This window comes from Oratosquilla oratoria, chromosome 1, assembly GCF_046742065.1.
Source record: "Oratosquilla oratoria isolate Oo_2021 chromosome 1, ASM4674206v1, whole genome shotgun sequence".
NCBI classification, from domain to species: Eukaryota; Metazoa; Arthropoda; class Malacostraca; order Stomatopoda; family Squillidae; genus Oratosquilla; species Oratosquilla oratoria.
In genome coordinates this window covers 58,428,751-58,445,185 of record NC_134777.1, presented here as the reverse complement: position 1 = coordinate 58,445,185, position 16,435 = coordinate 58,428,751, and the positions used below count along the sequence as shown (strand labels likewise).

Here is a 16,435-nt window from a genome sequence, read left to right as displayed (position 1 = left end):
TCCTCTCTTCCTCTCTTATGTTCCTTGTTTCTGCCCCATACAGTGCTGTCCTCACAATGACTCCTTCATACAATCTCCTCTTAGCATCCATTCCCAAATGTCTATTTCTCATCACACTTTTTAATCCCCCAAGGCATTTACTTGCTTGTCTCAATCTACATTCTACCTCCACCTCCACTCCTCCCTTTCCTGCCACATTTGCACCCAGTTATCTAAAACTATCCACATACTAGTCTCTCTTAATACTCACTTCCAGTCTGCTGCCACTTTCTCCCCTTGTACATCTCATCATTTTACTTTTACCCACCTTTATCTTCAACTTCCTTCTTTCACACACCTTCCCAAACTGTCACTAACTTCCTCAATCCCTCCTCTGATCATGCTACAAATGCATTGTCATCAGCAAACAACAACTGGTTTGTCTCCCACTAAGTTGAAAGGGAGCAGAGTGTGAGTTTGGGAGTGTAGTTAAGAGGTTCTCACGAGTGAAGAGAGGATGAGGGAGAGAAGGGGTGGCTATACTAGTAAATGAAGAGATAGGTAAGAGTGCAGTGGAATGGGAAGAGGTTTCTTCAAGGTTAATGTGGATGGAGGTGAAACTGTGAAGGGATATGTGGGTTTTTGTAAGTGCATATGGGCCTGGTACTGAGAAGATTGTAGAGGAAAGGGAGACTTTTTGGATGGATTTAAATGAGTGCATAGAGGGATTTGGGGGAAATGTCATTGTAGTGGTATTGGGAGACCTTAATGCTAGAGTAGGAAATGAACCAGTAGACGGAGTGGTTGGGAAGTATGGAGTTCCAGGAAAAAATCATAATGGAGAGTTGATGGTAATGTCTAGAGTTGATGATAGCAAATACAGTGTTTAGGAAGAAAATCAAGCTTAAGTACACATGGGAGAGGGTGGTGGATGGAAGGGTGGTAGATAGAGCATTAATGGACTATATAGTGGTAACCTGGAGTATAGTACATACATATACCAAGGCTTTTTCCCCCTTACAAGGGAGGTAGCCAAAAAGGAAAAGGCATAAAATCATTCCCACCCATTTCATCCCTGAATACACTCCACACCCCTCCACCCTCCCCCTCATCTTGGCACCTCCTGAATGACGGGTCATCTCTGCACCTTGTCCACTGCTCTGGGTCAGAAGCAGTGTCGCAAGACACAGCACATCCACAGCAAGGCCGCTTCATTAAATCGGCGACCCCCCCTCTCCATCCCCCCATGCATAAAAGGAGAAGACGGGGAGAAATCCCTTCGGGCTGCGTCAAATTTTGCTCACACAGACTACCTCACCCCCCATCCCCCTTCCTATTCCACCTCATGCATCACAACATCAAGTGATGGAGTATAGTAGAAAGAATTAAGGATGTACATGTTCTAAGGGGAGAGAATGGGGAATATCAGATGATTATGTTGGTGGAAAGTAAGTTGAGAGTGGAGGATAGATGGAGAAAGAGGAAAAGGGCAGAAGTGAACTGCTTAAATGAGAAAGAAAAGAAGGACTATTAAGAAGCTGAGAGAGGAGTGCGAGGGAGTGAAAGGTAAAGTAGAACTAGGAGTGAAGGAGGAATGGGGGTGGTTCAAGGAGTCACAAGGTGTGCAAAGATGGTGTGTGGAACAAGGACAACGGGAGGAAATAGAAGGAAGGGTAGTGAGTGGTGGGATGAGGGAGCAAAGAATGTTGTAGAAGAGAAGAAGTGAGCTTTCACAGATTGGTTACAAAATAGGATGAAAGAATCATATGAGAGGTGCAAAGAAAAGGGAAGAGATGTAAAGTACAAGATAAAGGAGGCAAAGAGGAGAGCAGATGTGAAATGGGGTAAGAGTATGACAAGATTTTGAAAGTAATAAAAATATTTTCTGGAATGTGAATTAAGAGAGGAAGAGGTGGCAAATCAAGTAATGAAGTAGAGAAGAAAAGGTACAAGATGCAGATGGAGAAATGTTAATAGAAGAGAAGGCAGTAAGAGGAAGATGGGCAGAGTATTTTAGGGAGTTGCTAAATGTGAAGGAGGATAGGGAGGGGAAGGTAGTTGTAGTGGGAAGCACTAAGAGAATGAACATGATGAGCGAGGAAAATGGAAAGGAAATAAGGAAAGATGAAGTAAAGGCAGTTGTTAAGATGGTGAGAGCAGGTAAGGCACCTGGGTTGGATGGATGTCATGCAGAATGTCTGAAAAAAGGAGGTATGGTGATGGTGGACTGGGTGGTGAAGTTATTAAATGTTTGTTTAAGGGGGGTAGAGTACCAGAGGACTGGAGGAGTGCCTGTATAGTTCCACTTTACAATTAAAAGGGGACAAGTGTGAATGTAGTAGTTTCAGAGGGATCAGGTTGTTAAATGTAGTTGGGAAGGCTTATGGGAGGGTCTTGATTGAGAGAAAGCTAAAGGAAAATATAAAAATTAGTTCAACTTCAAAAAGGATTGTAATGGGAGTGTAGGGTGTGTGGATTTTTTGGAAGTTGCAGAATTGGAAATTGTCCCTGATGAAGTGGAGATGTTCGTGTTTTACTCCAACGGAAAAGATTGAAAAAAAAAAAAAAAAGTTTATAGGGAGGTGGAAGACAGGACAGGAATTTATATGTGTGTGGTGGGTTATCACAGAAAAAGTGAAAGATGGAAGCCCTATAATCAAGCCACGCCTTGTAGCAAGGGGCTTTCAGAAGGACACATCTGGCTTTAGGAAGGACTCCCCAACTTGTTCTAAAGAATCTATCTGATAGGCTCTGGCAATGTCTTCTGCATTTGGTTGGGAGTGTTACAGCCTGGATATGAAGTCAGCTTACCTTCAGGGCAACTACATAGAGCAAGAGGTTTACTTGCGTCCTCCCCCAAAATATTATAGTGATCAGCTGTGGAGACTGAAAAAGACTGTGTACGGTTTATGTGATGCAGTGAGAGCGTGATACTTGTGTGTCAAGAGTCAGCTACTGTCTCTGTCAGCTGAGATGTGTCCACTTGAACTATCCTTGTTTTCTTGATATTATGGTGGTGAACTTCATGGTATCATATGTGTATATGTGGATGATTTTCTCAGGATGGGCACTGGGGTGTTCCAGGAGAAGATTATTGATGTTTTTCAAGGAGAGTTTCATATTGGTAGCACGGCATAATCTACCTTCAAGTACATAGGTTTGGAAGTAGGTACTACAGCCAAAAGTACAACGGTTTACCAGTATAGCTATGCCAGTCCATTCACACCACTGAGTTTGGGATGTCGTAGGTTGGCAGCTAAGTCATAGTGAGCTGATGGACAATGAGAAGAAAGAATTCAGTGCTTTAATTGGTCAGCTGAGCTTGATAACTACACAAATGAGACCAGACATTGCCTTTGATGTGTGTGAACTGAGCAGACAATGTAAAAATGCCACAATGGCTGATGTTGTGAGACTCAATAAGATTATCATCAGAATTGTGGATGACCATTTTTGCTTGGTGATTAGAAAGCTGTCAGAGGACTACAAATGAGTGCTTCTCAGATGCTTTCTTTGGGAGCCTATCTGATGGTGGCTCCCAGGGAGGATATGTGATTTTTCTCAAGGATGTGGCAAGGAAGAAGATGCCTGATTTATTGGCAATCGAGGAAATTGCGCCAAGTAGTGAAATCCACATTGTCTACTGAGACCCTGGTGCTCATTGAGTGCACTGAGGCTGCTTCCTGACGGATTGTCAGGGACATTGTCAAAGGCCAGACCTTAGCTGTACACTGTTTGGTGGAGGCCTTATATTCTTCTTGTAGTGTGGAGTATCGTTGTCTTTGCATTGACATTGCACTGCTGAAGGATATGTTGTCACTTGGTTAGATTAACTTTTGTTTCTTGGGTCGGAACCTTGGAGCAACTTGCCAACTGCCTTACTAAGAGGGGGGCCTCTCTGGTCAATAGGTTTCCTTGGCCTATAAATACTTTGGGGGGGGGGGGTGAAAGCTGAGGGCAGCCATATTGGATTTGTGTGGTTCAGTGAACAGACACCAGGTGGCAGTGTTGTTGAACTACCATGTGGAGTGCTGGGTCCCTAGTATAAAAGAAGAGATGAATGGAGCAAGTTTGGTCTAATACGCATATTATGATGCATCATTGTATGTCAGACAGCTAATATGCACTTAAATACTTGACTCATATTGAAGAGGCTGAGAAATGTGGTGAGGGTTACAAGGATGGATGAAGTAAAAAGTGTGGAGGTTAGGGATGGAGGGTACTGGCAGATGGGGTTCATCAGAGAATGCCGAGGTGGTTTAGGCAGATGGAAAGAATAAGTGACCTGCAAAATAGTGGAAGGCAGATGTGAATGGAATGGAAGATGAAAACAAAGTGGATGAACAGGGTGAGAGGTGGCATTAGATGCAGGAAGAGTGTATCAAGAAGGAAGAGAAAGTATAAAATGTTTGAAGAAATGGAGAGTGATTGTAAATGGATGAAAAAATGACACAACCTGGAGTGATGTTCCTTTTGTCTGCCTCGTAAGTTTCATAGTGAATGAAAGGGGAATTACTAGATAATGAAGTTTTATGGGTAAGCCAACTCTAGTTATCAGGCTCTGCTGTGGAAATGCTGTGCTTTGCTGTATTGGTTCTGAACCGAGGAGTGTGGTGAAAGACAAGTATGACCCTTCATCCTCAAAGAATGAAGAGGGGAGGGGCAATGAATTGATATTTGGGTGTTAGTGGGATAGGAGTGGGTAGATGTATGTTATGATATGGTCACCTTCCTTAAAAAGGGGGAAAGGGGGTTTTAAGTGTGTGTATGTTTGTGTGTTATTTTATAATGTGGTGTTGGATGGAAGTGGGAGTGAGTGTGTGCCTTTGACTTGGCTACCTCTCTTACAGGGGAGAACCCCTTGGTATATAGATTGGTAAATGTATGTATATGTGTACATCAAGGCTTTTCATGTAGTAGTAGGTTGTGAAAGGAGCTTTGAAATCAGAAAAATCTGTAGAGTTTTCATATATTATAAATATAGTGAAGTCCTCATGATTAACTTCAAAATTTGGCTGGTTCACTAACTGCTTCTTCCATAATTTCTTTCTTCCTCATTATAATGCTCTCCTAGGGTAGAAACATGGAACATAAGAGAGAAAGAGGTTAAATGTGTTTGAGATGAGGTGTCTTAGAAGTATGATGGGGGTTACTAGGCTGGATAGAGTGAGAAATGAGGAGGTGAGGAGGAGAATGGGGGTGGTAAGGGAGTTGGGAGATAGGGTGGATGAAAGAGTATTGGGATGGTTTGGACACATGGAAAGAATGAGTGAAGAAAGACTAGTAAAAGAGGTATGGAAGGCAGATGTGGAAGGAGTGAACATTAGGGGGCGACCTAGGATGAGATGGATGGATGGGGTGAAAGGCGCTTTGGGGAAGAGGGGAATGTCTGTTGAGGAAGGATGGGAGAGGACAGAAGACGGGGTGAATGGAAAATGGTTGTATATGGATGATGTTGTGATGCATGAGGTGGAATGGATGGAGGGGTGAGGTAGTATGTGTTAGAAAAATTTGACACAGCCCAAAGGAATTTCTCCCCATCTCCTTTTCTGCATGAGGGGATGGAGAGGGAGGGGTTGCCAATTTAATGAAGCGGCCTTGCTGTGGATGTGCTGTGTCTTGCAACACTGCTTCTGACCCAGGGCAGTGGACAAGATACAGGGATGACCTGTCATCCAGGAGGTGCCAAGATAAGAGGGAGGGTGGAGGGGAGTGGAGTGTATTGGGGATGGAATTGTTTTATATGCCTTTGTTTTTTGGCTACCTCCCTTGTAAGGGGGAAAGAGCCTTTGGTATACGTATGTATGTATAATGCTGTATCTTGCTGCATTGCCTTCAGCCCAAGCAGTATGGTTGGGAACAGAGTGCTTTTTCATCCATGAGATGCTGAGATGGGAGGGGTGTTCAATGGATTTTAATGTGTATGAAGTGGGTGTATGCCTAGACCTGGTCATTTTCCTTATAGGGGGTGATTAAAAGGTCAGTTGGTGGTCTGGAACATTGCTGGATAATTTTTTTATTGCTTTACAGATTACTCAAGAAAAAGGTGAAATAATGATCACTTTCCCCTATGGTTATCATGCTGGGTTCAACCATGGTTTCAACTGTGCAGAGAGTACTAACTTTGCCATGCCACGCTGGGTTGAGTATGGCAAGAGAACAACACAGTGTCAGTGCAGGTGGGTCAGTTAACACGATTACTGTTTTCCTATTAAACATCTCTCTTCCTCTCCCTTCCTCTCCCTCCCACTCCCCCCTTTCCCTCTTCCCCTCCCTCTTTTCCCTCTTCCCCTCCCTCTTTTCCCTCCCCTTTCTCCTTTCTCCTTCACCCTGCCCTTCTCTTCCTTGTCCTATTCCATTTCCTCTTTACCAGTTTATAATTGATATGTTTCATTCACTTCAAATATACTAAATTTTGCTTTCTTCCTTATGAAACCCATCAGAAGTGACATGGTGAAGATATCGATGGACACCTTTGTCAAGAGGTTCCAGCCGGAGCGTTACGAGTTGTGGCTTGCCGGCAAAGACATAGGTCCTCACCCAGAGGATCCCCATAAAACACCTCAGCCAGCAGCCCCACCTTCAATAGATGATGTACTCTGCAATAAAAAGTAAGTTGAAATGAGTAGATCATTCATTTTATTGCATGAGGTAAATATGAAGTTGTATTAGAAATGTATATTTATTCAGTTTTTCCACTTGTCAAAATGCAAATTATATTTGCCTGGAGGTAATTCTTAAGGAGAGGCTAGAGGAAGTAGAGAGCTTTAAAGTATTTAGGACCACATGTAGCAGGGAATGCTACAGGTGAGGCAGGTGGGGTTGGAGAGCTAGCAGATGGGGTTGATCAGAGAATACTGCAATGGTGTGGACAAGTAGGAAGAATAAAGGAAGGAAGATTAGCACAAAGAGTGGAAGGCAATGAATTTGAGGGGAAGACCAAGAATGGGATGGATGGTTGAGGTGAAGGGGCCCTTGGGTACAAGGGTAATGTCTGTCAAGCACGGAAAGGAATGGACAAGAGACAGATGTTAGTGGATAGTGGTTGTGACTGATGTGTGCACAAAGGGATTTCTTGAATGCTCTCTAAATTCTGAGTTGTTGGAAGGGGGTGTCACCATGTAGCATTAAGTAAACAAGCTTCAAGTGTCAGGACCTGATGTAGAGATGGTGTGTTTTACTGCATTGCTAATGACTTGGGCAATGGGCCTGGGACAGACCTTCATCTGAAAGGAGGTAAGATAAAAGGGACAACGAATGGATGTTGGATCGGTGAAAGGTGGGTTATGCCTTGGCTGGGTCACTGCCCTCAACAGCGTTTCCCCTATCATCTGGAATACATCCTACAATGTGGTATACAGAAAATTACACTTGTCATATGCTTGGCCATGCTTCTGCTAATAGTTTTCCAGCCCTCTTCCTGACCCCAGTACAGTACATCATTAGCCTTGTTGGTTTTTATGGTGGGTTAAAAGTATACATACATACATATACCAAAGGCTCTTTTTCCCCTTACATGGGAGGTAGCCTAAAGACAAAGGCATAGAAACTATTCCCACCCATTCCACACCCTACATACTCCACTCCCTTCTACCCTCTTCCCTCCCTCTTATCTTGGCACCTCCTGGATGACAGGTCATCCTTGCATCTTGTCCACTGCCCTGAGTCAGAAGCAGTGTCAAAGACACAGCACATCCATAGCAAGGCTGCTTCATTAATTCGGTGACTCTTCTGTCCCCTCACACTGAAAAGGAGAGGACGGGGAGAAATCCCTTCAGGCTGTGTCAGTTTATTCTCATACATACTCCCTCAACCCCCCATCCCCCACCCACTCACCCTCGTGCATCACAGCATCGTCTGTACACCACCTTTCTCCATTCACCCCTATCTTCTGTCCTCTCCTGTCCTTCCTCGAACAGACATTCCCCTCTTTCCCGATGCCCCTTTTACCCCATCCATCCATCTCATCCTAGGTTGCCCCCCTCATGTTCACTTCTTCCACCTCTCATTGGTATTAGATTTCACTTTTTGGTATATAGTGGGAAAATCGGTCTTTATGCTTCATCCCCCTCATAAGAGAGGTAGCCAGCCAAGGCATACCTCCCATCCCACACCTGTTCAACACTCATTTGTTTTCCCACGTGTCTTAGCTCCTTGTTGATGGAGGGCCATCTCAGGCCCCCTCCCACTTCCTGGGTCAGAAGCAATGCAGCAAGATACAATTAAGAACATAAGAATGGAGGAGACTGAATGAGACCATAAGGCCTACACTAGGCAGTTCCATGTCTATTACCACCACCTATCATCCCTATCCATAAAGTTACCTAACCTTCAGAAACAACCAATAGTTTTAGGTCTCACAGCATGATTATTAGGTCTATTCCATTCATTGACCACTTGACCAATTCTTGCATATTGAAGATAAATGTGGGTAAAAGTAAGGTGATGAGATGCACAAAAGGAGAAAGTGGCAGCAGACTGGAAGTGAGTATTAAGAGAGAGACTGGAGGAAGTGGATAGTTTTAGATACTTGGGTGTGAATGTGGCAGGAAAGGGAGGATTGGAGGTGGAGATAGAATGTAGATTGAGAGAAGTGAGTAAATGACTTGGGGGATTACAAGTGTATCGAGAAATGAACATTTGGGAATGGATGCTAAAAGGAGATTGTATAAAGGAGTGATTTTGCCAACAGCACTGTACAGGGCAGAAACATGGAACATAAGGAAGTAGGAGAGGAGTTTGAATGTGTTTGAGATGAGGTGTCTGAGAAGTATGACAGGGGTTACTAGGCTGGATAGTGTGAGAAATTAGGAGGTGAGGAGAATGGGGGTGGAAAGGGAGTTGTTGTTGTTGTTGTTGTCGTTCCCTAGACTGTCTGTCCGAGCAGTCCCGTCTCCCCAAGGAATGCCATAGCCGAAACTGGGTTTTCCCACAAATCCTTTATAGAGCGTATGTTGTGTTGTTTGCGTGCATGATTGTGTATAATGCAGTCTTCCATTATGTGTTGTATGGTATGGGGTGAAGTGTTACATCCTGGGCAGCTGTTCACAATGCGGTCATCCAGCCTCTTCTGGTAGCTTAGAAGTGCTGGGTGGTGACCGCACCGCAGTCTGGCCAAGTGGACTCTGTCCTTTCGTGGGAGAGAGGATTCAGAAGGGTGGATATCAGGGGGTCTGGCATGCAGCAGTGTGTTGTCTTTCAGTGTGTTAATGGAGCGGTGAGTGATATGATTATGAATATGTTTCCGGAGGCTGGTATTTGGTGGTTGTGGAGGAAGAGAAGAGAGTATCTGTGCGTGATAAAGGTCTTTGGGTGTTGTTTTAATGTTTCTTGGTGTGTGTGGGTGTTCTGCTATGTAGTGTAGCGGGTGTAATGTGTTTGTGGTGGCTGCGGCAAGTGTTTGTGTGCCTCTCATGTCGAGGTGGTCCTTGACTTTGAGGACTTTTGTTTCATGGTGTAAATGGTCTGTAGGTGTTGTATTTGTGCAGCCTGTAATTGTTTAAAGGAGTTGGGAGATAGGGTTGATGAAAGAATATTAGGATGGTTTGGACACATGGGAAGAATACGTGAAGAAAGACTAGTAAAAGAGTTGTGGAAGGCAGAGGGGGAAGGAGTGAACATGAGATGAGAGAGCAACCTAGGATGAGGTGGATTGATGGGGTTAAAGGGCTATTGGGAAAGAGGGGAATATCTATTGAGGAAAGACATGAGAGGACAGAAGATAGAGGTAAGTGGAGAATGGTTGTGTATGGATGATGCCATGATGCATGAGTTGGAGTGGGTGGGGGATGGGGGATGAGAGAGCATGTATGAGAAATAATTTGATGCAGCCCAAAGGGATTTCTCCTCGTCTTCATTTCTGCATGAGGGGATGGAGAGGGGGGTTGCTGATTTAACGAAGTACCCTTGCTATGGGTGTGTTGTGTCTTGTGATACTGTTTTTGACCCAGGGCAGTGGGCAAGATGCAGGAATGATTGTCATAAGAGGGAGGGAAGGGTTTTTGAGGGGAGTGGAGTATGTTGGGGGTGGAATGGCTAGGAGTGGATTTTATGCCTTTATTTTTTTTTTGCTACCTCCCTTATGAGGGGGAAGAAGCCTTTGGTGTATGTAAGTCTAAATTTGTGAAAATAAAGTGATTGCTTGCCATATACATCAGAACCTGATTATATAATGTTGAAGTGATAAGATTAATACTTTCTTGTCCTTCCATTGCTCTATAGTTAACTGAGATCTGATTTTATTAATTAATAGTTAATAGAAGCCATGTGTCTCCTGCAAGAGAGACCAGGGGTAATGATAACATACTAATAGTCTCCTCACTCTTTATTACAGACATGTTACTCCTCCCCCACTGATTGAGCAGTTACTGAAGAATTCGCCAAAGAAAAAGCCTAAACGTCATCCAATCCACCAGAACAAGAATGAGGAAGAGTTGGACTTAACAGGGGAGGAAGCAGATGAGGAACTATCTCAGGTCTTGGATGACATATATGCCAAGGCAGGAGAATCCTGTGAGTTGCTCTTTTATTTTACAGTGTTTCTTTTAACTTTATTGCATGGCTATCAGGTTGAAGAGATTAGCTATTTAACAAGTAAATGTGAATCCAGATGTTTACATATAGATTTCAAGATATGAATTGTCCCCTTGTGGGGTGTAAGGTAATTTACCAGTATTTGAAATATTGATAATGCAGTGTTGGGGGTCCCAGAACTACTTATCCCATTGGTTTAATTAGTACCAGACTCCAACCATTAAGCTTTCAAGTCCCAGACCATAAGTAAAATGCACTATAGGAGAAAACAATTACCATTTGATAAAAGAGAGACTGGCCTCACTGCTAGTACATTAGCAACATACATGGGCGTATGTACATTTTGTGTATTTTATATAGTGTGTGGACAACCATTCATCCATGAGTAGTGAAGATAGGAGGAAAAATGGATAGGTTTGGGATGGGTGTGTACTTTGTCTTGGAGGGGAAAGGGCCTTTTGGTATGTGTACATGTGATGTATGTATTTAAGTGTAATATACAGGATAAAATCTATACTCCTGGGGCCCTGTGTGCCTGTGTCTGTCTGCATATATTCATAATTGCATTTACCAAGTTTTATTGTACAGAGAAAGCTACATTAGCTACATTTATCTCCATTAGTTAAATTTGGCCTTGTATATTCTCTCCCTCTGAGGATGTCCTGGTAAGGACAAAACATCAGTGAATAAAAACTCAAATTCTCTCTGTTTACCTCACCACCTTTCCACTAATTTGTCTTCCTTACTTCAACATTCTCTCCATCTCTTACTCTTTCTCTATTTCTCTCTTCATCTCTAGCCTTATTATTATTCTTTCCCACCATAGTTGCCCACCAGGCACCTCCCATTGCCATAACCAAAGCCTCCCCATCCTCCTGTATATTCAACTCTCTTAAACACTATCCATCTTACACTTTCTGTCTTTACTCCAATCTCCACCAGCATCAGTCCATCTCCCTCAGCTCTCTTCTTGCTACTTGACCCACTTCCCAACACTGCCCTCACTTTCTTCACGAACACCTTCACATATTCCTTTCAAAATTCTTTTGCTCGCCACATTGTGTATCTACTTTCCTCATGGCCTCCCTCACCTTACCTTTGCCTTCAACTCTCTTTATACCTCACATTTGCTTCTTCATTTCTTCTTTGCTCGCCTTGTTTTCTACCACCCTTAGCCTCACCTTTTCATCCCATCATGCCTTTCCTCCCATCCTCCCATACATCACTTTTGCACACTTTAGTACTGCCTCTTAGAAATGTATCCATTTTTCCTCTACTCCCATTTATTTATCTTTCACTATATTCCACTGCACTTGTAGGAGGATCAGAGGAGGGATTGAGGAAGTTAGGGACAGAGTTTGGGAAGGTGTGTGAAAGAAGGAAGTTGAAGATAAATGTGAGTAAAAGTAAGGTGATGAGATGTACAAGGAGAGGGAGTGGCAGCAGGCTGGAAGTGAATATTAAGGGAGAGAGACTGGAGGAAGTGGATAGTTTTGGATACTTGGGTGTGAATGTGGCAGGAAAGGGAGGAGTGAGGGTGGAGGTAGAATGTAGATTGAGAGAAGTGAGTAAATACCTTGGGGGATTAAAAAGTGTAATGAGAAATAGACATTTGGTAATGGATGCTAAAAGGAGATTGTATGAAGGAGTGATTGTGTCAACAGCACTGTACGGGGTAGAAACATGGAACATAAGAGAGGAAGAGAGAAGGAGTTTGAATGTGTTTGAGATGAAATGCCTGAGAAGTGTGATAGGGGTTACTAGGCTAGATGGAGTGAGAAAGAGGAGGTGAGGAGAACAGGGGTGGAAAGGGAGTTGGGAGATAGGGTTGATGAAAGAGTATTGGGACATGTTTGGACACATGGAAAGAATGAGTGAAGAAAGATTAGTAAAAGAGTTGTGGAAGGCAGAGGAGGAAGGAGTGAACATGAGGGGCATCCTAGGATGAGATGGATGGATGGGGTAAAAGGGGCATTGGGATAGAGAGGAATGTCTGTTGAGGAAGGACAGGAGAGGACAGAAGATAGGGAATGGAAAATGGTTGTGTATGGATGATGCTGTAATGCATGAGGGGGAGTGGGTGGGGGATGGGGGGTGAGGGAGTATGGATGAGAAATAAATTGATGCAGCCCGAAGGGATTTCTCCCCATCTTCTCATTTTCTACATGAGGGGACGGAGAGGGGGGGGTCACCAAATTAATGAAGTGGCCTTGCTGTGGATGTGCTGTGTTTTGTAACACTGCTTCTGATCCAGGGCAGTGGACAGGATGCAGGGATGACCCATCATCCAGGAAGTGCCAAGATAAGAGGGAGTGAAGAGGGTTGAGGGGAGTGGAGTATGTAGGGGATGGAATGGATGGGAGTGGTTTCTATGCCTTTTTCTTTTGGCTACCATCTGTGTAAGGGGGAAAAAATGCCTTTGGTATATGTATGTATATTCCACAGTATGCTCACTTTCACAAACTTTTTTTTTTATCTCTTCTCACTTCTCTATCTCTTGACATCACTTCAACCAGATGATCAGACATTCCATTGCTCTCTCATCTAAACAAATAATGGCCACAACTCTGCCAGTCTTTCTTACTTGAGAAGATTTGGAGGAGCAAAGGCAATGGGTTGGGGAGAGTGGAGAGCAAAGGGAATAGGTTGGGGAGAGTGGGGAGTGTTGCATGAATCAGACAATTGCACATATGCAAGAGGGGGTCGGCAATTAAATGAAGAGGCCTTGCTGTGCATGTGCTGTGTCTTGCTGCATTGCTTCTGACCCAGTGCTATGGGCAAGATGGAGGGATGCCCTGTCATCCAGGAGAATCCAAGAGGGAGGGAAGGGTGGTGAATGGGAGTGGAATATGTGGGGATGAAATGGGTTGGAGTAGTTTTATGCCTTTTGACTTTGGCTACCTCCCTTGTAAGGGGAAAAAAGCCCTTGGTATATGTATGTATGTATTTTGGCAGAGGGTGAGGAGGTCTTGTGGTTTACATAGATTTTGAGGTGTATGACAGCGTTGATAGAGTTGTTGTGGAGTGCATGGCAGATATATTGGATAGGGGGAAGTGTTGAGGACAATCAAAGGTTTTTACAAGAGTAGTGGAGAATGTGTAAGTGTTAGGAATGGTTGAGGTGAAGATGGGGCTGAATCATGGGTGTATGATGTCGCCATGGTGACATACCTACATCTCCCTTCCCAGTTTCACCTTCATCCACATTAACCTTGGAGAAACATCCTTCCACTCCACTACATACTTACCTATCTCTTCACTTATTAGTATTGCCCCCCCTTCTCTCCCTCGTCCTCTCTTCACTCCTGAGAACCTCCCAACTACACTCCCAAACTCACACTCGCCCCTCCCTTTTAACTTACTTTCACTCAATGCCAACACATCCATCTTTCTTCTCACAAACATACTGCCTATCTCATCTGTATCACATCCACACACATTAAAAGACCCAAACCTTAGGGTTCTGGTTGGAAAACTCCTGCTAGTCTCTCTTGTGCCTTCTTGTTCTTGGTCTCCTCCTCCTCCTCCTCCTCCTCCTAGTAAGAATTCAAAAATCTGTTTTTTTGCAATGATCCAGACAAGGTCTTTATTAGTATTTAAATTCAAAGGTAGGCTAAGAAAGTTTAAATAAGTTAACAAAAATTTTGAATGAAAATAAATTAAAAGCACACTAATCCAACCCATTCTATAAAGTAAACCTTGCTGAAGACAAACCATGAACACGATTGTTTATGCATCCTTGAAACCACAGCATACACAACCTGTTAGCAATCACATCTGGATGTGCCCACATCATCCCATATCTTACATAGTCCTGTCCTCTTTTAAAGTTAAGTGGTATGCAGAGGCTCCAAAGCTTAGGAAAATATTAATTTTGAAATAAAATAAAATAAAAAGAATTCTGTTCTCGCTAAAGATGAACCATGGGCAGTTGTGACATAGTAACAATTAAATCATATTTAGCTCTATTTTGGCACTTAAGAATTAAGAATTGTTTTAACTTTATTACTGCTCTCTACTTAAATACCACAGTTGTACCTAGAGCAGTATTATACATTTTCCACAAGATGAACACTTCCCTATACTACATTCCCTGTACATTCATTGTACTGTATTCAGTGCCTAGGTGTTATATATGATAATTTGTAATTAATCTTGGTAATATGTAGACAATCGTGTGTTTTTAAGTTTGATATAACAAGTCAATGTTTTATTTACATACATATTTGATTAAGTAAGAGGTTGGGGCCTATAACTTCTGACCCAGGGCAGTGGACAGGATGCAGGGATGACCCGTCATTTAGGAGGTGCCAAGATAAGAGGGAGGGATGAGGGTGGAGGGGAGTGGGATATGTAGGGAATGGAATGGGTGGTAGTGGTTTCTATGCCTTTTTCTTTTTGGCTAACACCCCCCCCCCGTGTAAGGGGGGAAAATCCTTTGGTATATGTATGTATGTAAGACAGGACTACACCCCCAGTTAGTCCAGACCTTTGAAGTCTTACTCTGTGTGTGTATTTATTTACCTAGTTGTATTTACCTATTTGTAATATACGGGATGGGAGCTATGCTCGTGGTGACCCGTCTTTGTATCTCTCCGCATCAAGTTTTATCTTAAAATCTTGTATAGTGTTTGCACATACTGTTTTGTTGTCTAATTTGTTCCATGTATTAATCGCTCTGTGTGGGAAACTGTTCCTTTTCAAGTTTTTTCTCTAACTATCTTTGTGTGTGTGTGTACACACATACACAAAACAAAATAGTAGGTGAAACATACAACCTACTAAGGTCAATGAAAGTGGCATTTGAATACTTGGATGAAGAAATGATAAAAAAAATATTAGTCACATTGATTAGACCAAAACTGGAATAGGCATCGACACTATGGACACAGTACTAAAAAGAATATAAGGAAACTAGAAAGAATACAGAGAGCAACAACAAAGTTGGCACCAGCTCTTTCCAAATTAACATACGAACAAAGATTATCAAAGCTAGAACTACCAACACTAGAGCAAAGAAGAGAAAGAAGTGATCTACTGACTATATATAGAATCATGAAAGGAATGGAAATCCTTGACAGAAATGATTTACTAATAAATGACAGTGGAAAAACAAGAGGTCATGAGCTTCAGCTTACAGATTGGGAGGCAAAATTAAACGAAAGGCCTGTAGATCAGATGTGGGAAATATTTCAAAATACGCTCACTAAGATGATTCAAACTTACATTCCTTTTAAGGACAGACGTCCCCCAAATCAGGCTCGCCCAAAGTGGCTCGACAAAGAAACTGAAAAAAGTATTGCTAAAAAGAGACAGGCTTATAAGAAATATAAGTGCTCGGGTGCATCTAATGACTATGAAAGTTATGTATCAATACAGAGAGATTTAAAAAAGACAATAAGAAAAAGAAAACAACAATACGAAATGAACATCGCTGATAAATCCAAAGAGAATCCCAAAGAATTCTATAGTTACATTAGAGATAAAAAGGTTGTTAGGAATCACATTGGTCCACTATTATCTGCTGACGGTCAACTTGAATATTCAAATGAAGGAATGTGTAATATCTTAAACAATTATTTTAGCTCGGTATTCGTAAACGAAACACCTCAAAGTGAATTCCAAACTGAAACCTGTGAAAAGTCTGGGTTAAACTTACTACGGTAAATATAACAAAAGAAAAAATTAAAAGGTGTATAGACAAACTCAAAGTTAATAAAACACCAGGGCCTGATGGTTGGCATCCAAGAATCTTAAAGGAAATGAAAAATGAGATTGTTGTTCCATTAGAAATTATTTTCAAGAAATCCATCATATCCGGAGATGTCCCAAGAGAATGGAAGCTAGCTAACGTTACTCCCATATTCAAAAAAGGTGACAAAAAGAAACCAAATAACTATAGGCCTATAAGTTTGACTTCAAT

At 42.5% G+C, this 16,435-nt stretch overlaps 1 protein-coding gene across 2 annotated transcripts in view; it reads left to right on the top strand.

Moving 5' to 3' along the window:
* Nucleotides 1–16,435, top strand: part of LOC143028895 (uncharacterized) — a 98,444-nt gene that overhangs the window by 22,542 nt on the left and 59,467 nt on the right. For both annotated transcript variants that reach the window (XM_076191267.1, XM_076191314.1), the window contains exons 7-9: nucleotides 6,010–6,158; nucleotides 6,423–6,590; nucleotides 10,313–10,491. In XM_076191267.1, coding sequence (XP_076047382.1) covers nucleotides 6,010–6,158; nucleotides 6,423–6,590; nucleotides 10,313–10,491 — 496 coding nt within the window. The remainder of the gene's footprint in view (nucleotides 1–6,009; nucleotides 6,159–6,422; nucleotides 6,591–10,312; nucleotides 10,492–16,435) is intronic.